At 38.8% G+C, this 15,095-nt stretch overlaps 1 protein-coding gene across 5 annotated transcripts in view; it reads right to left on the bottom strand.

Moving 5' to 3' along the window:
• Rho-5 (rhomboid-5) overlaps positions 1 to 15,095 on the bottom strand; it is a 76,837-nt gene that overhangs the window by 4,856 nt on the left and 56,886 nt on the right. For 4 of the 5 annotated variants that reach the window (XM_070662178.1, XM_070662179.1, XM_070662182.1 and 1 more), the window contains 6 exons: positions 9,542 to 9,862; positions 8,556 to 8,742; positions 7,944 to 8,033; positions 1,178 to 1,473; positions 873 to 959; positions 280 to 477 (listed from right to left, as the gene is read on the bottom strand). In XM_070662178.1, the coding sequence (XP_070518279.1) occupies positions 280 to 477; positions 873 to 959; positions 1,178 to 1,473; positions 7,944 to 8,033; positions 8,556 to 8,742; positions 9,542 to 9,862 (1,179 nt within the window). The remainder of the gene's footprint in view (positions 1 to 279; positions 478 to 872; positions 960 to 1,177; positions 1,474 to 7,943; positions 8,034 to 8,555; positions 8,743 to 9,541; positions 9,863 to 15,095) is intronic. The other variant, XM_070662181.1, reaches the window with a different exon arrangement.

Below are 15,095 nucleotides of genomic sequence, written 5' to 3'. Positions count from 1 at the left end.
ATACCTCTAGCTGGCGCATTATTAGAGCATTACCGCGGAGAATAACATGCGTAAAAATTTATTAATTATACATTTAATCCAGCTTGGGCGCGAAAATAGATTAATTAGTAGAGTTCATTTTAAATATTCCATCTAAAACTACAGACCTCGGGCTCTCTCTTTCTGAACCTGCGCGTCATATGCGGCACCTTAATTGCTTTCCAATTAAGACAGGTCTGACAGGAATGTAATTTATTTCGAGCTTCGTAATAAAGTACAAAAAAAAAAAAAAGTACGTACCCGAAGAAGCGACCGACGATGCCCATGCCGTATCGCCGCCGATTGCTGTTATCGAAGACACGATCGATTGTGCTGCGGGAAATCCTTGTGGCCCCGGCTACTTCCCGGCCACGGGAAGTCGTTCCTTCGTCCTGCGACACCCTCGTACCCCCTGCCGGAGGCGGCTCGTCGTACTTCGACCTGCTCCAACTTGTTTTTCTGTAATCTCTTTCTCGTTGTATACTGTTTCTCGGTCGGCGACAAGTCTATTTTACTTTTGCTTACGTACGAAGGAAGTTCTGGTGAACATCTAGCACGTAGCTCTTACATTGTTTAAACGTCATGGTTATCTCTCGGATTACGAAAAATTCAAAAGCAAAGGGCCTTCTATGAATTAGCTTTGAAGCTCGGAAATATAATTTTTTTTTTTTTTTTTTTTTTTTCTTTATATTTAACGCACACGTGGTTTTTGATTCCTAAAGTAATACGTACTCATGAAAGATCGTTATTTTTAATTTATTAAATTAGCTGCTGAAAATACGACGTTCGAGTAAAACTGTGGTATTTAATCTTTCGAAGAACTTGAGTAAATATTACAAAAGAACAACTCTCACCTGGAAATATAATGGTCCCTCGTGGTCGACCTGGGTCGTCTGACTTGCCCATCGACCGCCGTTCTGTCATCCTTCTGTTGTGCAAACCTGCAGGAAGAAAGCATCCAATCTCTCGCTGTTCGAAGATAAAAAAAAAAGTGTAATTTAATAATTTTAATTAACAAAAAAAAAAAAAATCCTTTTTTCCAAAAAATTTTACCTCAAAAAAATAAAAAAAAAAATAAAATAAAAAAAAACAGTAGAATTCTAAAATCACGACGCGTTTGTCGTAATTGCCAGATATTCTTTGATTTCGTGAAACCTACCCAACTAACTCAACACTGGTGAGGTCCTGCGTGCTGTCAAGAATATCCGTTATTTTCGCACCGACCTCTTCGTCCTTAGCTAATCCACTGGAGACTTGATCGATTTGCGTCTGTGATTGCTGATATGATGGCGGTGGCGGAAGGGGTGGCGGTGGCGGCGGAGGTCTCTCGAAGAAGGCCTCATCCTCGTCCTGTCCGCTGTCGAGATCTCCTCCCTGCCTTGTCAGATACATCATCGTACTTGGTGGAAAGCTGCGCGACTGTGAGCGTTCGCGAGGACGCTGCCTTGTCAACGTCTAAAAACACATAATAATATTTCAGTCACATGGAAATCGTAGTCCTAAAAATTTAGCGTGTTCGCCAATTTTTCTTACAGAAATTTTATGCTAATAGAAGCCAAACCGTTGGGGGGGAGGGGGGAAAAACCAAAAGTACAATAAAACGATAAGAACAAAGTAAAACAAAATATATTTGATCGACAGATTTTGATCGAAGGTCACGAAATAGCCTCCGGATTTATGATTAACGAGCTTGCTGTCTCGAACGTTGAGAGATTCAACGAAGAGATCTTGGGAGCACGCGAACTATCTCGCGGCGATTCTCAGGGAAACAGGGCGTTGGAAATCGACGTGCAAAGTTTCGCGGCAATCGCCGGGCTACGACCGGCTACATCCCAGTTACGGTGTCGACACCGCTAATAAACTGTCAGAGCTGTCGAAAGCACACTCACGCACGGCTGCCCGTTCAACCGGTCGTCCACTCGCTGGCACCTACTGGCTGCCGGCAGTCAGTAGTAAGTGCAAACCAGTCGGCAGCCACCGCGTGTCCGACCGTGCACCCTACCCTCCCGGGCGTCTTGCCTTCGAAACTTGGTAAAACTAGCAGCATTAAACGGTAGTTTAAGTTCGCAACTTCCGCCGATATTGTTTCTTCGGCCGTCCTGTTCTTCGGCTAACAAGACAACGTCTTTGTCAAGCAAATCCACCAGCAGAATACACGCCGTCGTAGAATAAATCGACAAAATTCCGCCAGCGGACCAGCTTTCACTCCGGAAAACGTAACGATCCATTTCGTTTCATCGTTTCACGTTTCAGCGTCTCGTAAATATGAGCAAAAATTAGGTAATTAATAAACGAGCGTTTCAAGAGCGTTTGAAAATATCTCAAAGAAACTTCGAATGACGAGTGACGAAGTATACTTGAAATTTTTGCGGAATATTTTCACGAAAAATCTCTTCCCGTCGGTTACAACGTAGCGATAATGGAAGAGTGAGGGGCTTTCCAATTTTCCAAAACGATCCGACGCATTTTTCAAAATACTCGGTGCAATTGCGAGGACGACGATTAACGACCGAGAACCGTGCCGCGACAGTATAAAATCCGATCGGCGGGTTTCGATACGAAGCAATAAACAGGGTGAATGTTAATTCCCGCAAGCCGTGCACGAAATTAAATTCCGTCGGATTTCACAGAGGTGCAGGACCCCGCTCGCGCGGAATTTTTCCGCTTTAACGGGCCCGGCATTATATCAAGAGAAAACACATATCTCACATTCATTCTTCGGCCACATTAAATATCTCAATTTGCGTTGTAAATTCTTTGACAAATAAAAATATAAGATATTTATATTAGCATTCCATTAGATCAAACGCAATTTCAATTAGACGAATTCATCGCATATCTAAATTTTACGGCATTTTTCGTTTGTTAACCCGTCAGATTTCAATGATTAAAACTAATATTTGCTGTTTTTCCCTTTTACTTTTTTTTCCTTCCCGTTTTTAATTCGTCAAGTTCACACGATAGCAGAACTAATTACGCGGAAATTAAAAGAAAATCTTTTCATCTGATAAAATTAAATTAAATCCCGAATAGAACGTCACGTTTGCGAAGTTGTCATTGAAAGCCGTCGAGAAGAAGGCGAAAGGTCCTCATTTTTTGATTCGATGATAACGATTGGTAATAATTCCGAACTTGATTAATTCGTATCGACATTATTAGATTACACTATTGGCTCGCCATTAATATCGATCAGCGATGATGGCAAACGCGTAATGAGCATTCACTGGAAAATCCATCATTTTGCGAGCATATAATTAAACGCAGATCTGCATAATCCGGCATTAACGACTGTCGCTGGATGCGACCGCGCAATTGCGACTTCGAAATGGTCGTAGTTAGTGTATCGACCTTCCGACGTTTCTACCAGGCTTATAGAGGCACGAAAATTTGGTGACAAAGAATCGATAATCGTGTATCTTTCATACATTTACTCTCTTTAAAAATGTTACTGCTACAAGAAAGACTAGCAATCCAAAAATTCCTCTAAAAAAATCGTTCCAAAAATAGAATTCATATTCATATAACGTAAATTAAATTATAAGGCATTTCTTTAATTCTTAATATTTAATTTAAAAAATCAAACATACTTAATTAAAAATTGTTTTTCTTATTTTAAATAATATTCCAGAAAATGTAGAAGATATTAAAAAATTATTATATACAAAAATTTATGGTACTTTTTTCTTTCTTTTTATAAGATGTGAAACATTAATATGATCTTGAACATTTTCCTCACTATTTTCTTAATCTGTTTTATTATAGTTGCATAACGGATGCGCTTCGGAAAAATAAATATATTCACGCGCTATGGAAATTATCCCGTGTACTCATTTTGCAGAACATAATTTTACATTACATTATTTGTATCAAATAATAGTATTAAATCAAATAAATGTTAACGTTATTTTTTTTTATTTACGACAAATATATGCGCTGTTTGTATTTTCCGCGTATATTTTAATGTATCTCTGGACGTTTAAAATTTATTTACAAATTTATTTATTTAATCTGAATTTAGTTAAAAAAAAAATATAATCTTTAATCGACACATAACATTACAAAGGATCTGTAAAACACTTTGTTGGGTTATTACTAAATAAAAATTTCCTGGAATGAACGACGAGAAAAATATTAAAAAATATTATTTAAAGCTTGTATTATTAGTAAATTATAAAGTAGGTACTATAAACTTTCGTATTTTAATAACTTTTCAATATCTTTTTCTTTTTTTCCGCGACGGTAACAAAAAGCGGGAAAATTAGATTTTCCTCGAAGATCTTTTCATTCTCGGGACCTTAGTTTATCAATTGAAATAGAAAATCGCTGTGATTAGATTCTCAGTAGTACGTCATTTTTTTTTTTTTTTTTTTGTGAAGGTTCGCTTTTCGAAGTCTTTTCGGATTGCCGAACTTCTCTCGCAATTGAGGAGAAAATGTGCACAAACTGCACGATTAAACCTTCGGAATCGGGGATAAGATAAACCTTCGCCTCTCGTCCCTTTGCGGGAGATGGGTAGAACTTCCTTATTTACTCCTCGCATGAACGCGGAAATGTGCGCAATTCGCCATTTCCCGCGAAATTAAAAGGGAAGATGAAGTACAGGGATAGGAGAAAGAGAGAGAAGTACGCGTCGCGTCCGTCGCGCGTAACGAAGTGTTTTAAATCTTAGGTCGGCGTAACGAAGGGGAGTAGATTACCCCTGTAACTTGCTTTACTCGCCCTTTATGCGTCCCGCTGAAGAGACGTAATTAATGGCGGCGCGGTGCACGCGTGAGTTTTTATTAAAATTTACACGGCCCGAGCGCGACGCGACGTAACAAGAAGACATCGGCGTCATTTATTAGCGGAAATTCAACAAACTCCGTTATTAAGTAAGATCGGAGTTACCCTGATCGCGACGCGGCCGCGCTTTTTTTTTTCAGACAAACTTCACCGGGTACTTTGTTCCGCTCGGCACGCATATAAAGTGGATGCTATATACTTTTTGCGCCACAACTTTCCCACCGGCGATTATAACACGGACATTTTTGGCAGGCTGTTAAAACGGAGTAGCGTAACTCAATAAAAACGTCGGGCTAAATATTCTTTTTATCTTAAATACGGCTATTACGAAATAGAGAGGAGAAAAATAGAACGGTAACAAAATTGGAAAACGGAATAAAGAAATACACGCCAATGTTAAAAAAAAAAAAAAAAAAATATAGTATATTCGGGCAATCTATTTCAAAATATCGTGCGCACGTGATGGAAATGTATATTATGGCCCAGCTTTTGTTTCAACACTATATGTTATAGTCGCTATTAAAAAGGGGTTTGCGAAACGGTTTAAGCAGAGCGCGGGCTGTGCTTCCGCTTAATAAATTTCGTTATTGCCGGTGCGCAAATCGCGAGGCTCGCAGAATTGTGATTTGATCGCGCGGAACGGATCGCGGTAAAATTAATTCGTATCGTTTTTCGGACCTCATTTTCGCGGGCTTTGTACTACGGTTCCCTCTCGCTCAATAATTCCACAGCGTCGAGAAAAATCGTGCCGAACAATACGGAATTATCAACGGAAATCGCCCGATTCGTTCCGCTCGTTTACAACACCCGGAACGCAACGTAATCCTGGTAACAACGAAAAGTATATTAACAGAAACACAATGATATTTTGTAGTAATCGAATAAAAAAAAAAAAAACAAAAAACAACGTAGGAGAAAAGAAAAACAGTCTGGAGACAAATAATATATGCGAGCAACATATAATACCTAATTAAAATGTAAAATTTAAAATTTTAACTAATTTCAATTCTATAAATTATATAGCGTAAAGTTCCTTTCAAAATAATTTCCATGACGATAATGAAATATAAAGAAAGTAAAGAAGCATGTTAAAATTTGTTGCTGGCTACTATTAGTTTCACAATTTCGATCAATTTCACGCGCAAGTTTGTTGGTAAGGCTGCAAAATGAAGGGAAGCTAAAATTCGCGATGAAAGTTTAAAATGCTCAGGACGGCGCGTCTTAATGCATAAAAATGCTCGCGAGCGGCCGTGAATTCTTCGTTCGACTTGGAATCGATTTAAACTAGCGGCTCGGACGGCTTTTTGGGTCGCACGAGAAATATTTTAACGGCCATGTGTACAAAAGGGAATGCACACACTTCCCTGCGGCGAATGTACGCTCTGCCCGTTGTCCGAACGGTTCTAGTTAAGTGGTAAGTTTTGAAATATGGCCAGCCGGCCGTCCGCAAGAAGAATACATCGCGCCCGTGTGGCCGCCGCTCGATGAATTCAAACGGCCGATCGACAGTAAAGAAAAAAAAAAAAGTATAAATCCGAGCACATTTCGCGATAATCGGCAAAACGTTGTCAGCGCGGAACGCCAGCATTGTTTTCGCTCCCGTGTCGCAATAAATTATTTACTTTGTTATTTCAAACGTAAAAATTTAACAATTAATTTCGTAAACATCTATGCAATTTTGATCATTTATATGTATGTCGAAATAAACAACGTATTTTTTTAGAATTATAAAAGAAACTACTATCTCTAAATAGTCGAGAGCTGATAAAGTTCTGTTGGATTATTCACGTATATGTCGCTACGACTGTGCGCCTTTTACTAGTAAATTATTTAAAATATAGAGAGAAAGAGATTAAATTAGTTCCAAAAGATATGAGATTCGAAGCGTTATAGGTATGTGTTAAAAACCTTTGAAACCTTTTTTACGTAACATCACGCGTTTTTTTTTATCTTTTTCCTCGTTTTTTTTTTTTTTTTTTTTACTTTACCTTTCTCTTGACAAGTGCTAAAATAATTTGTACAAACTCTTTTTTAATTTCTGTAATGGATAGACTGCGATTTGGTCGTTCGTTTTCAAAAAAAAATTATTAATTTATTAAAGGCTATAAGAGCAATAACTCTAGTTTTTAAAAATCGTAATTGAAAGCTACAAAAACGACATAACTAATTAATTTAAATTATAAAAATAAAAATTTGAAACATGTTTATTTTAGAGAAAACAAAGCTCTATAAAAATATATAGCCAATAACGAGGAATAAAATACAAGAAGCTTTGAGAAATGCTTAAAATTTCACAAACCTAGCCCTTATATTTTCACGAATCTTTCGACAAACAATTCAAACGCAAAGTTTGAATAAAATTGTATCAAATTCCCAGATATGTGCTTGACTGCCGTTTTTCGAGCAAGCCGTATGTAACATAATATTTGCGAAATAATCGCATGCAGTGAAACACCTGAATAATTCGTAGGTGAAATTTCGTCTTAGCTTGGCGGGCGCGCAAAGTTGGCGCGAGCGGAAATAAGCCCTTCTGGCGTAAACTAAAACCGAAGTTACGTAATGGGGCGACGGGCGTGCAGGTCGCTCCACTTTTATGACTGGAATATTACTCTACTTTGGCTAATCTAAACTTTAGGGTTAATGTAATGTAATTCAACGAAGGCGGTTTACACCCGGCCGGCTAATTACGTCGCGCGATTCGGGCTGAGCGATCCTAATAAATTCATCCGCGGACTTATGCGCGTTATTACGGACTTGTGTACACATGCATTCAGTTTATCTCGTATATTTATCGAGGCCCGCAATCTCGACGCGGTAAAGATAAAATTGCACAAAAGAGAACAGCCGGATGAATTAATTAATTAATTAATTAAACATTTCGAGGTTTAAATAGAGACACGGGTACGCGTATTAAATATTTCAATTAATCAAGAATTAACTAGGCAAATCCGCGATGATTAACAATTTGAGAAGTGCGTTTTTTAATTATTGCAATAATTAATTAAGCTAATTTATTTGATGGCAACGTTGTGACGAATAATTCGTTCAGCCGAAGAACTTTGCGTTATTTTGTAAAGGCAAGAAATTGTTAAAGCAGACTTCACAATTAAGACCGAAAAGTTAGAAATGGGACGATAACTCACCTCGACAATGTAATGAAGACCCGACAGCGTCATTCTCGCTACAGAATCTTTCCTTCGTACTGGTTGCTGCCATCGTCTGAGAGTGACACCCTATGAATATTCAGAAATGTTTTTTTTTATTACAATTTCCTGAAATCCCTAATTTCCACGCTAAAGCGATCAAGTCAAATTTACGAAAGAATGATTAAATTAATACCACCGCTCCTTCCAATCTAGTGCAATTATTCAATAACAGATCATTTAATTATGTGTAATAATAGCCCGGAGCGATAAATAATTTTCGACTATTAATTACTTATTAATACTTATTTATAATATTATTAATTACTTATTAATATACGTTCCATGTCAAATTTAGATACGCGAGCTACTTGATCAAAATAATCCACATATTATATCAGGGCTACCTTCCTTTAAACAATAATGCGGTTAAACGTTAACTAATTGACTCAGACGTTTCTATTAACCGCTTGAAAATATTTTTTAATTCGCTCCCGCCTGTTATCCTGCTGACGCAGGCAAGCCTCTCGTGTTATCGTCGATTACGATCGCTCAATGTGATTATAATCGCGTCCAGAGCGTATATCCGCATGGTAGGTACAATGCACTTACTTCCGGTGTCTCGGTCGTGTCCGGCACGTCCCGAGTGATGTCCGGATCCGGCGGCCTGTGTTCCGGTACCAGCGCTCCGTACTTCCTCGACGCCATGCGACGCCGTCGGTCCAGCCATCTCTGCTTCTCCGCAGCCTCCGATTCCTCGTCGACCCCGAAGAACTGCGCGGTCTCGCGTTTAATGTAACTGTAAAATTTTGAAGAATAGACATCAAACTCTCACGCGTGTCATTTTCAATACGATGTAAATCACTTTCATAGATTAACATATCGATCTCCGCGTCATTTATAAATGATAGTTTCATATCTAGGAGGAAAAAAAAAAAAAAAAAACACTCAAGATGGCAAACACGTTTTCTCTCACGATTTACTGCTTTCCTATAAAACATAACTTTTAGTTATGATATTATTGTTATAAAATTGCATGTCATTCATGTTTGAATGGCGTGACACTCTGAAAAAACAACAAGTGTCATTCATATGTACGACACATATGTGACATGGCAATCAATACGTTAAAACAGCGTGTTTTTCTATTTATTTGCTGATTTTAAAAACAAATTATTAATGCATTATTCGTAAAATAAATTAAATTCAAATCAACGTAGTGTAAATAACATTTATGTCGCAGCATGCGCAATACTTACAGCTATTGTTCACAACAAACTGATGCTCGATATAGATATAAATGTTTTTACTTTACGAGACTCTTGTATCAAAATGGTCAAGAAATCTTCCTTCGACTAAAGTGAATGTTCATGTTATAAAAATAAAAAAAAATAAAATAGAAATAAAGAAAATATTATGAAAAAGATTTTCAGAAAAATAAACAGCTAAGTATTACGATTTCACGTTTCATATTCATAATCTGCATATAGATATCAAAATACAAAACCCCGAACCGAGACGTCTTCGCGCGACTGATACAAAGTGACGAGATAATTGGAAAAATAATATTCAATATTTGAAAAACGATTTGCACTCACTTGCGAATGACTTCGGTGCGGCTCTGATTCCGCCTGAGCCTCGGCCTCTGTGCCGTCGAGGTGCTCGCCGAAGAGCCGCTGACCTGGATCACCGGCCTCGGCGCGCTCGGCGCGGAAACGCTCCTCGCGATGCCGGTACTTCCGGCGGTGGTCGCCAACGGCACGGTCGCCGACGACGTCGTTGCCGGCGTCGCCGTCGTCACGGCGGATGACGTCGCGACGCCCACAGGGTACATTCCGATACCTTGCGCAGCATCCCCCTCGCCGGTCGCCGACGACACCGTCGAGGTGCCCGTCGTACCGGAACTCGGCGATGGTTGCCTAAAAACGGAAGAGAAACGTTACTTTGAGGATTAATTTATGGAAGACGTTGGTGCAAAGGAGATTTATCTTCCCTTCTATCGAACAAAAAATCGGTAAACGTTGTATTATACTCGATATTATTAATATTTCAGTATTCCTAATAATTATTGTTTTTAATAATGTATTTATGAGATGTATGGGTACGATAGCGATTGTAGATTAAACGTATAAATTAAACAATTTATATCTTTATATTTCAAATCGCTTTCCATTCAATAATATAACAGTGGTGTCAATATCAAAGTTATCATTTTATAGCACTATTACATTTGAGTTTTTCAGAATATATTTGAATGCGAGACACTCGTACCACGAAATGTTTCATGATTTCCTCGTTGATTTTCGACAACGTTGAGATACACGCGGAGTTTCTATTTTTACACGCGTTTCTATCTATATTAATTTTTTCGTGCTCGCGGTTTCCATTGTCGAGCGACGCATTTTCATATCCTCTTCATCGGAATTGAGAGAATTTTCATACTGGCAAATTTCAATTTTGACATAAATTTGACTTTTCTAAAAATTCCAGTAAACTCTGAAATATTTAAATAACAGGAATGGTTGTTTTCACTAATGTTTTACTCCACGTTGAATTTAAATCTACAAAAATTGGTTCAATAAACAATTCTAAAAAAATAAAGTGTAAAACGAGAATTAATAATTTTTGTTTATATTTACGAATTATTTGAAGCTTATTTTGCGAAAAAAATTTTTAACCCGAGATCCGGTTTTACTTTTAACAACTCTAAAATTTATAACATCGAATGTTAACAAAATCTCACAATTATTCTATAAAAATCATTAGAAATAGATTATTGCTTCCGAAAAATAATCCTTCTATTTTTAACGCTGTTTCTTTAGAAAAAGAATTCCAATTTATTCCCTGGTGCTTATTAATTATGTACCGAACAACAAACTATGCGTAGTAATAATGCATTAGTCGATTCTGTAAGCGAAGAAATATCTCGGAAATATACGCACGAGATATGAGACGCGGTTTAAACCAGGGATGATTTATACTCGAGCAAATAAAAAGGAAAACTGCGCCGGGAATTTCCGCGACGCCACATTTTTCTCGCAGCGGCAGCTGCATCCTTCGCAACCCCGCATTCATTTAGGCGAGGTACAACGCTTCTCCTATGACTGGGGGGAGGGCAGGGGAAACGAAAAGGGAGGGTGAGTCAATATCGCGCGCATCAAGGCTAATTAATGGCAAGCCGCCCACTTCTTAGACACGCTGTCACCCTTTTCGAGCGGATGCAACGTGCCGTGTTGGTAATTTTCCCCGGAAAATTCGTGAATTTTTCACCCAACCAACGGAAGTGCACGAAGGTAGATTTTACGGAAACCGCGATTAAGGTATTAATCTGCCGCGTGAGGGTGGGGCAAATATTTGAGGTAATAAATGGAGATTTAATTTTCTTAACTCGAACGATAAAGTGGCAGTGAAAACGAATTCTGAATCGAGCGAAAATATACGAAAGGGAAGACGACGCGACTAGGCGAAACTCACGGGAAAGAATGTCACGCCGCGAGACCGTCCCCATGAATAGATGAGGAGAGATAGAATTGAAGAGTTTAGCTGAGCTTGCAGCCTTCGTGCAACTTGAATGCGCATAAGAGCGCATGAAAGAAGCAATATTTCTCGGCACCACGCTTAGAATATGTTTGGCAGAGTTTACAAGTTTAACTGGGAAGTTCATCATCGGTATAAACGTTTGATTTTCTCAAAATCCCGAACGCTTCGTGACTGAAGACTTTTACGGAATTATATAATTTCGTTCGAAAGAAGAAAAATATGTAATTACGAATAAATGAAAAATAAAACCAAATTTTTATATTCTTACCGAATTTAATAGTCGTATTACAATTTTTTTTCTCTTTTTTTTTCTTCTACCGGTTTATTTAACGTGTGAATAAATTAGCCAGGAAAACTTCGATAAACACGAAGTATCGGAAACCAGCCGGAGTCTACTTTAGCATCTCGCGTTCGAGACGTCCGCTAATAATTTCTGCGTCATACCGGAAATTTCCCGGCGCGGCGCGAAGGAAGGTTCCATCGCGGAAATATTTCGATTGGAAGAGCGGCGACGCCTCGCCCTGTGCTCGGCTCGTTACTTAAGACGAGCGTTTAAGTTTTAACATAAATACAACGTCTCGTTTCCGCTCGTTTCGCCACCGCGCGCCGCCCCGACCGGAAATTAAGGGTGTCGCGCGGCGCCCGTCCTCCCCTTCTCGCCCAATTTCATTAGCCCGTTTCGATTTGATAAGACGCGCGACCGTGGATAAATGCACGGCTCGATGATAAATTGCGCGCCAAATGAACGGAGAGTGACAATAAACGAAAATGAAGTAGTCTGTTCCAGAATAATTAACACTCTAAAAAGCTATTTATATTTCCGGTTGCCGGTGAAACCGATATTTCGTGACAAACAAAAATTTAATTGAGTCTTAATTGACGCTTTAACTGTTCTTTAAAGCGATACTTTTATTTCGCGAATCCTATTGCGTATCGATGAAGTTGCATTGTGACAAATTATAAATAAAAGAGGCGGTCAAATATAGTTAAAAAATTATAGAACCCGCTGGAAAGAGAAGGGGAAAGAAAATTTGCTCGTGTTATAATTTTGCAAAGATAAATCTTCTCTATCTTTATATATACGTAGCAGATAAAGCTCCGGCTTGCTTTTAAAATAAGAAATTTCCGCGAAGCAGATTCCTTCAGCACACATCTTATCTCGATAAGGAAGGCCGGGGAGAAGTTAATTAATTTGATTTAAGGAGGACACGAATTGCTACGAGTGCTTTCACCCCTCTCGGAGGCATTTCAGCTACATTTTTTTCCTTGTTGTCGACCCCGAGAAATTGTAAGAACACTTATTCCGCGCGCTCTGTGACCGTCTCTCCTTTGCAAAAATGACTACTACCCTCTGTCTGAAAGTCGGCCCCGGCGCACTCATTATATTTGTCACCCTCTTTTTTTTCCGTCTCCTCTACCTGTCCCACTTCCGAACGGCACAAACTAACACCCCAAAAATTATTTTTAACCAGACAATACTTATGAATTCGTAAACGGTCCTAAAATGATATTAAAAGTAAGATTTGCCGGTGCGACGAGTTCCTAAAATAATTGAAATTTAACAGAATAAAAAGTGGTTCTTCTTATACCGTTCTGCAAGCAAATTTAACGTAAAATTCGAATCGCAATTTATAAATGCATCGTTTGTCGCTTAGACACACCCGTGGTTCATTTTCACGTAACAGCCGTGTAGGAAGAAGCATCGATTTTATGGCTGTCCATAATTCGATGAGATTTATCAACTATTAAAGCCCGCGATCGAACGGAGATTGGGATAATGGAAATTTCGAAGAGAAATTTAACGCATCAAGGGAGCAAAAAGAAAAATATATATATATATACATATACAGAAAGAATTTAAATCATAATAAAAATTACTATCGGTTTAACCAAAATAATTTAAAAAATATGGTAAATTAAATAATAAAATAAAATCTAGAATAAATGAGAGAAACAGGTAGAAACTATCGAGATAAACTGGGGAAAAACGAGAGAACACGAGAAAAACCTGGAACAATTGAGCCGGAAAGAGAGATTAAAGAGATCTAGATAAAACTGGTAAAGTTCTGAAAGTAAGTTGGGAGAAACTGGAATAGATTTGAAGGTTTTCGTGGAGCAAGTGTGACGAAGAGGCGGACAATGTCAGGCTGTAGGAAGACAGATTCAAACGGCCTGATAGAGACCGTTAGATGTTAGCAGGAACCGTGACGCGTTCAGAAATGAGTTGGAAGAAACTGCTACGAGCCGAGAAGGGACTGAGGCAGACAGAGAGAAATCGAGTGAAAAAGAGGAAAGCGGGATGAGGTAAAGGGATGACGAAACGGCAGTGCAAGGGGGTATGAAGGCAAAGGGGGGCCGGCCGCCTGTGTCATCCGCGGAGAAAAGACAGAGCTTAAAGCACGCTACCACCTATCAAGCGGTAAATGGTATAGCGATGCCCCGGTTGTTTTTCACGTGGGTGGATTTTACAACGCGAGATATTACTCTGCCCTTCCCGCCCCCTTCGCGCTGGCTGCGGAGCGCCCCGTCGACCTTAGCAGGGTGTGGCCTTCCATCCCCTGTAGCTTTTACATCGCTTTTTCCGTCCACGTACGCCAGCGGGACTGACATTCTTCAAACCACCCTCCTCAAACCCGCCCACTTGCTCGCCGCACGTTAAACCGCTACTGTAATTATCGTTTCCAAGCCTCCTCCGCTCATTACAATGATCGATAGCTCACGACCGCGGTTGTAAAACAACCGTCGGCGATTTGTTTTATTCTCCTGGCGTAATATTCCTCTCCCCTCCCCCCTTCGCTTAACGCCGTGCTGCCGCTCCCGCGCCGTCGTATACGCTCGCTAATTAAATCACTTAATGAGTGAGGTCGATTTTTTCCGCCCGGTCACCCCTTTGGCCGCTGTCACTTTCACACGCAGACCTGTGCGTTGACGCGTGCACTCGCCGTTTAACCCTTAGCCAGCCACCCGAGCCTGCATTCGTTACACGCATGAACGAGGAAAGGATTTTTTACAATTTTATATATACGTATATTTTTTTTCCTCCTTTGTACGTATTTATCCCCTTCGTCCTCTTCGCGCAAACCTAACAAAAATCGAAGAGCTTAGTAAAATTATATCCCAAGTGAGAAACGCCTGTCTCGGGATAAATGCCACGCGAAATTTGTACGGCTGGGCATGTATTCGCGGCATGCCGCAAAAAGACATCGCGTTTATAAAAATGGTTATCAAATTTATTTCTTCGTTAATGCAACTTCGTATAAATAAATACCTGGATAAATATACTATTTAATTTATCTATTAAATTATTATTTATGTAGGCTTTATATTATATTAATTAAAAGAAACAATTATTTAAACATTATTTTATTCGTTAATTAAATGTTAAAAATAATATTCTGCTTTGTTACAGCTTCTAAAAAAAGAGAAGAAGAAAAAAAACATATATTTTTCCAAACCAGACAATTATAAATTACATTGTTATCTTGTGGATGCAAGTTTCATTATTATAATTTCTGACAAATATATTTAATTAAACAAGAAGGTTCGATTATATTTATGAAAATAAGTTTTAATCCTTCGATCACGTGTATAGCGTAGTGAATTGTCTTATTA

Source organism: Cardiocondyla obscurior, linkage group LG10, assembly GCF_019399895.1.
Source record: "Cardiocondyla obscurior isolate alpha-2009 linkage group LG10, Cobs3.1, whole genome shotgun sequence".
In the NCBI taxonomy this organism is placed as follows: Eukaryota; Metazoa; Arthropoda; class Insecta; order Hymenoptera; family Formicidae; genus Cardiocondyla; species Cardiocondyla obscurior.
The sequence above is the reverse complement of the archived record's forward strand: the minus strand, read 5'-3'. Positions and strand labels throughout refer to the sequence as shown.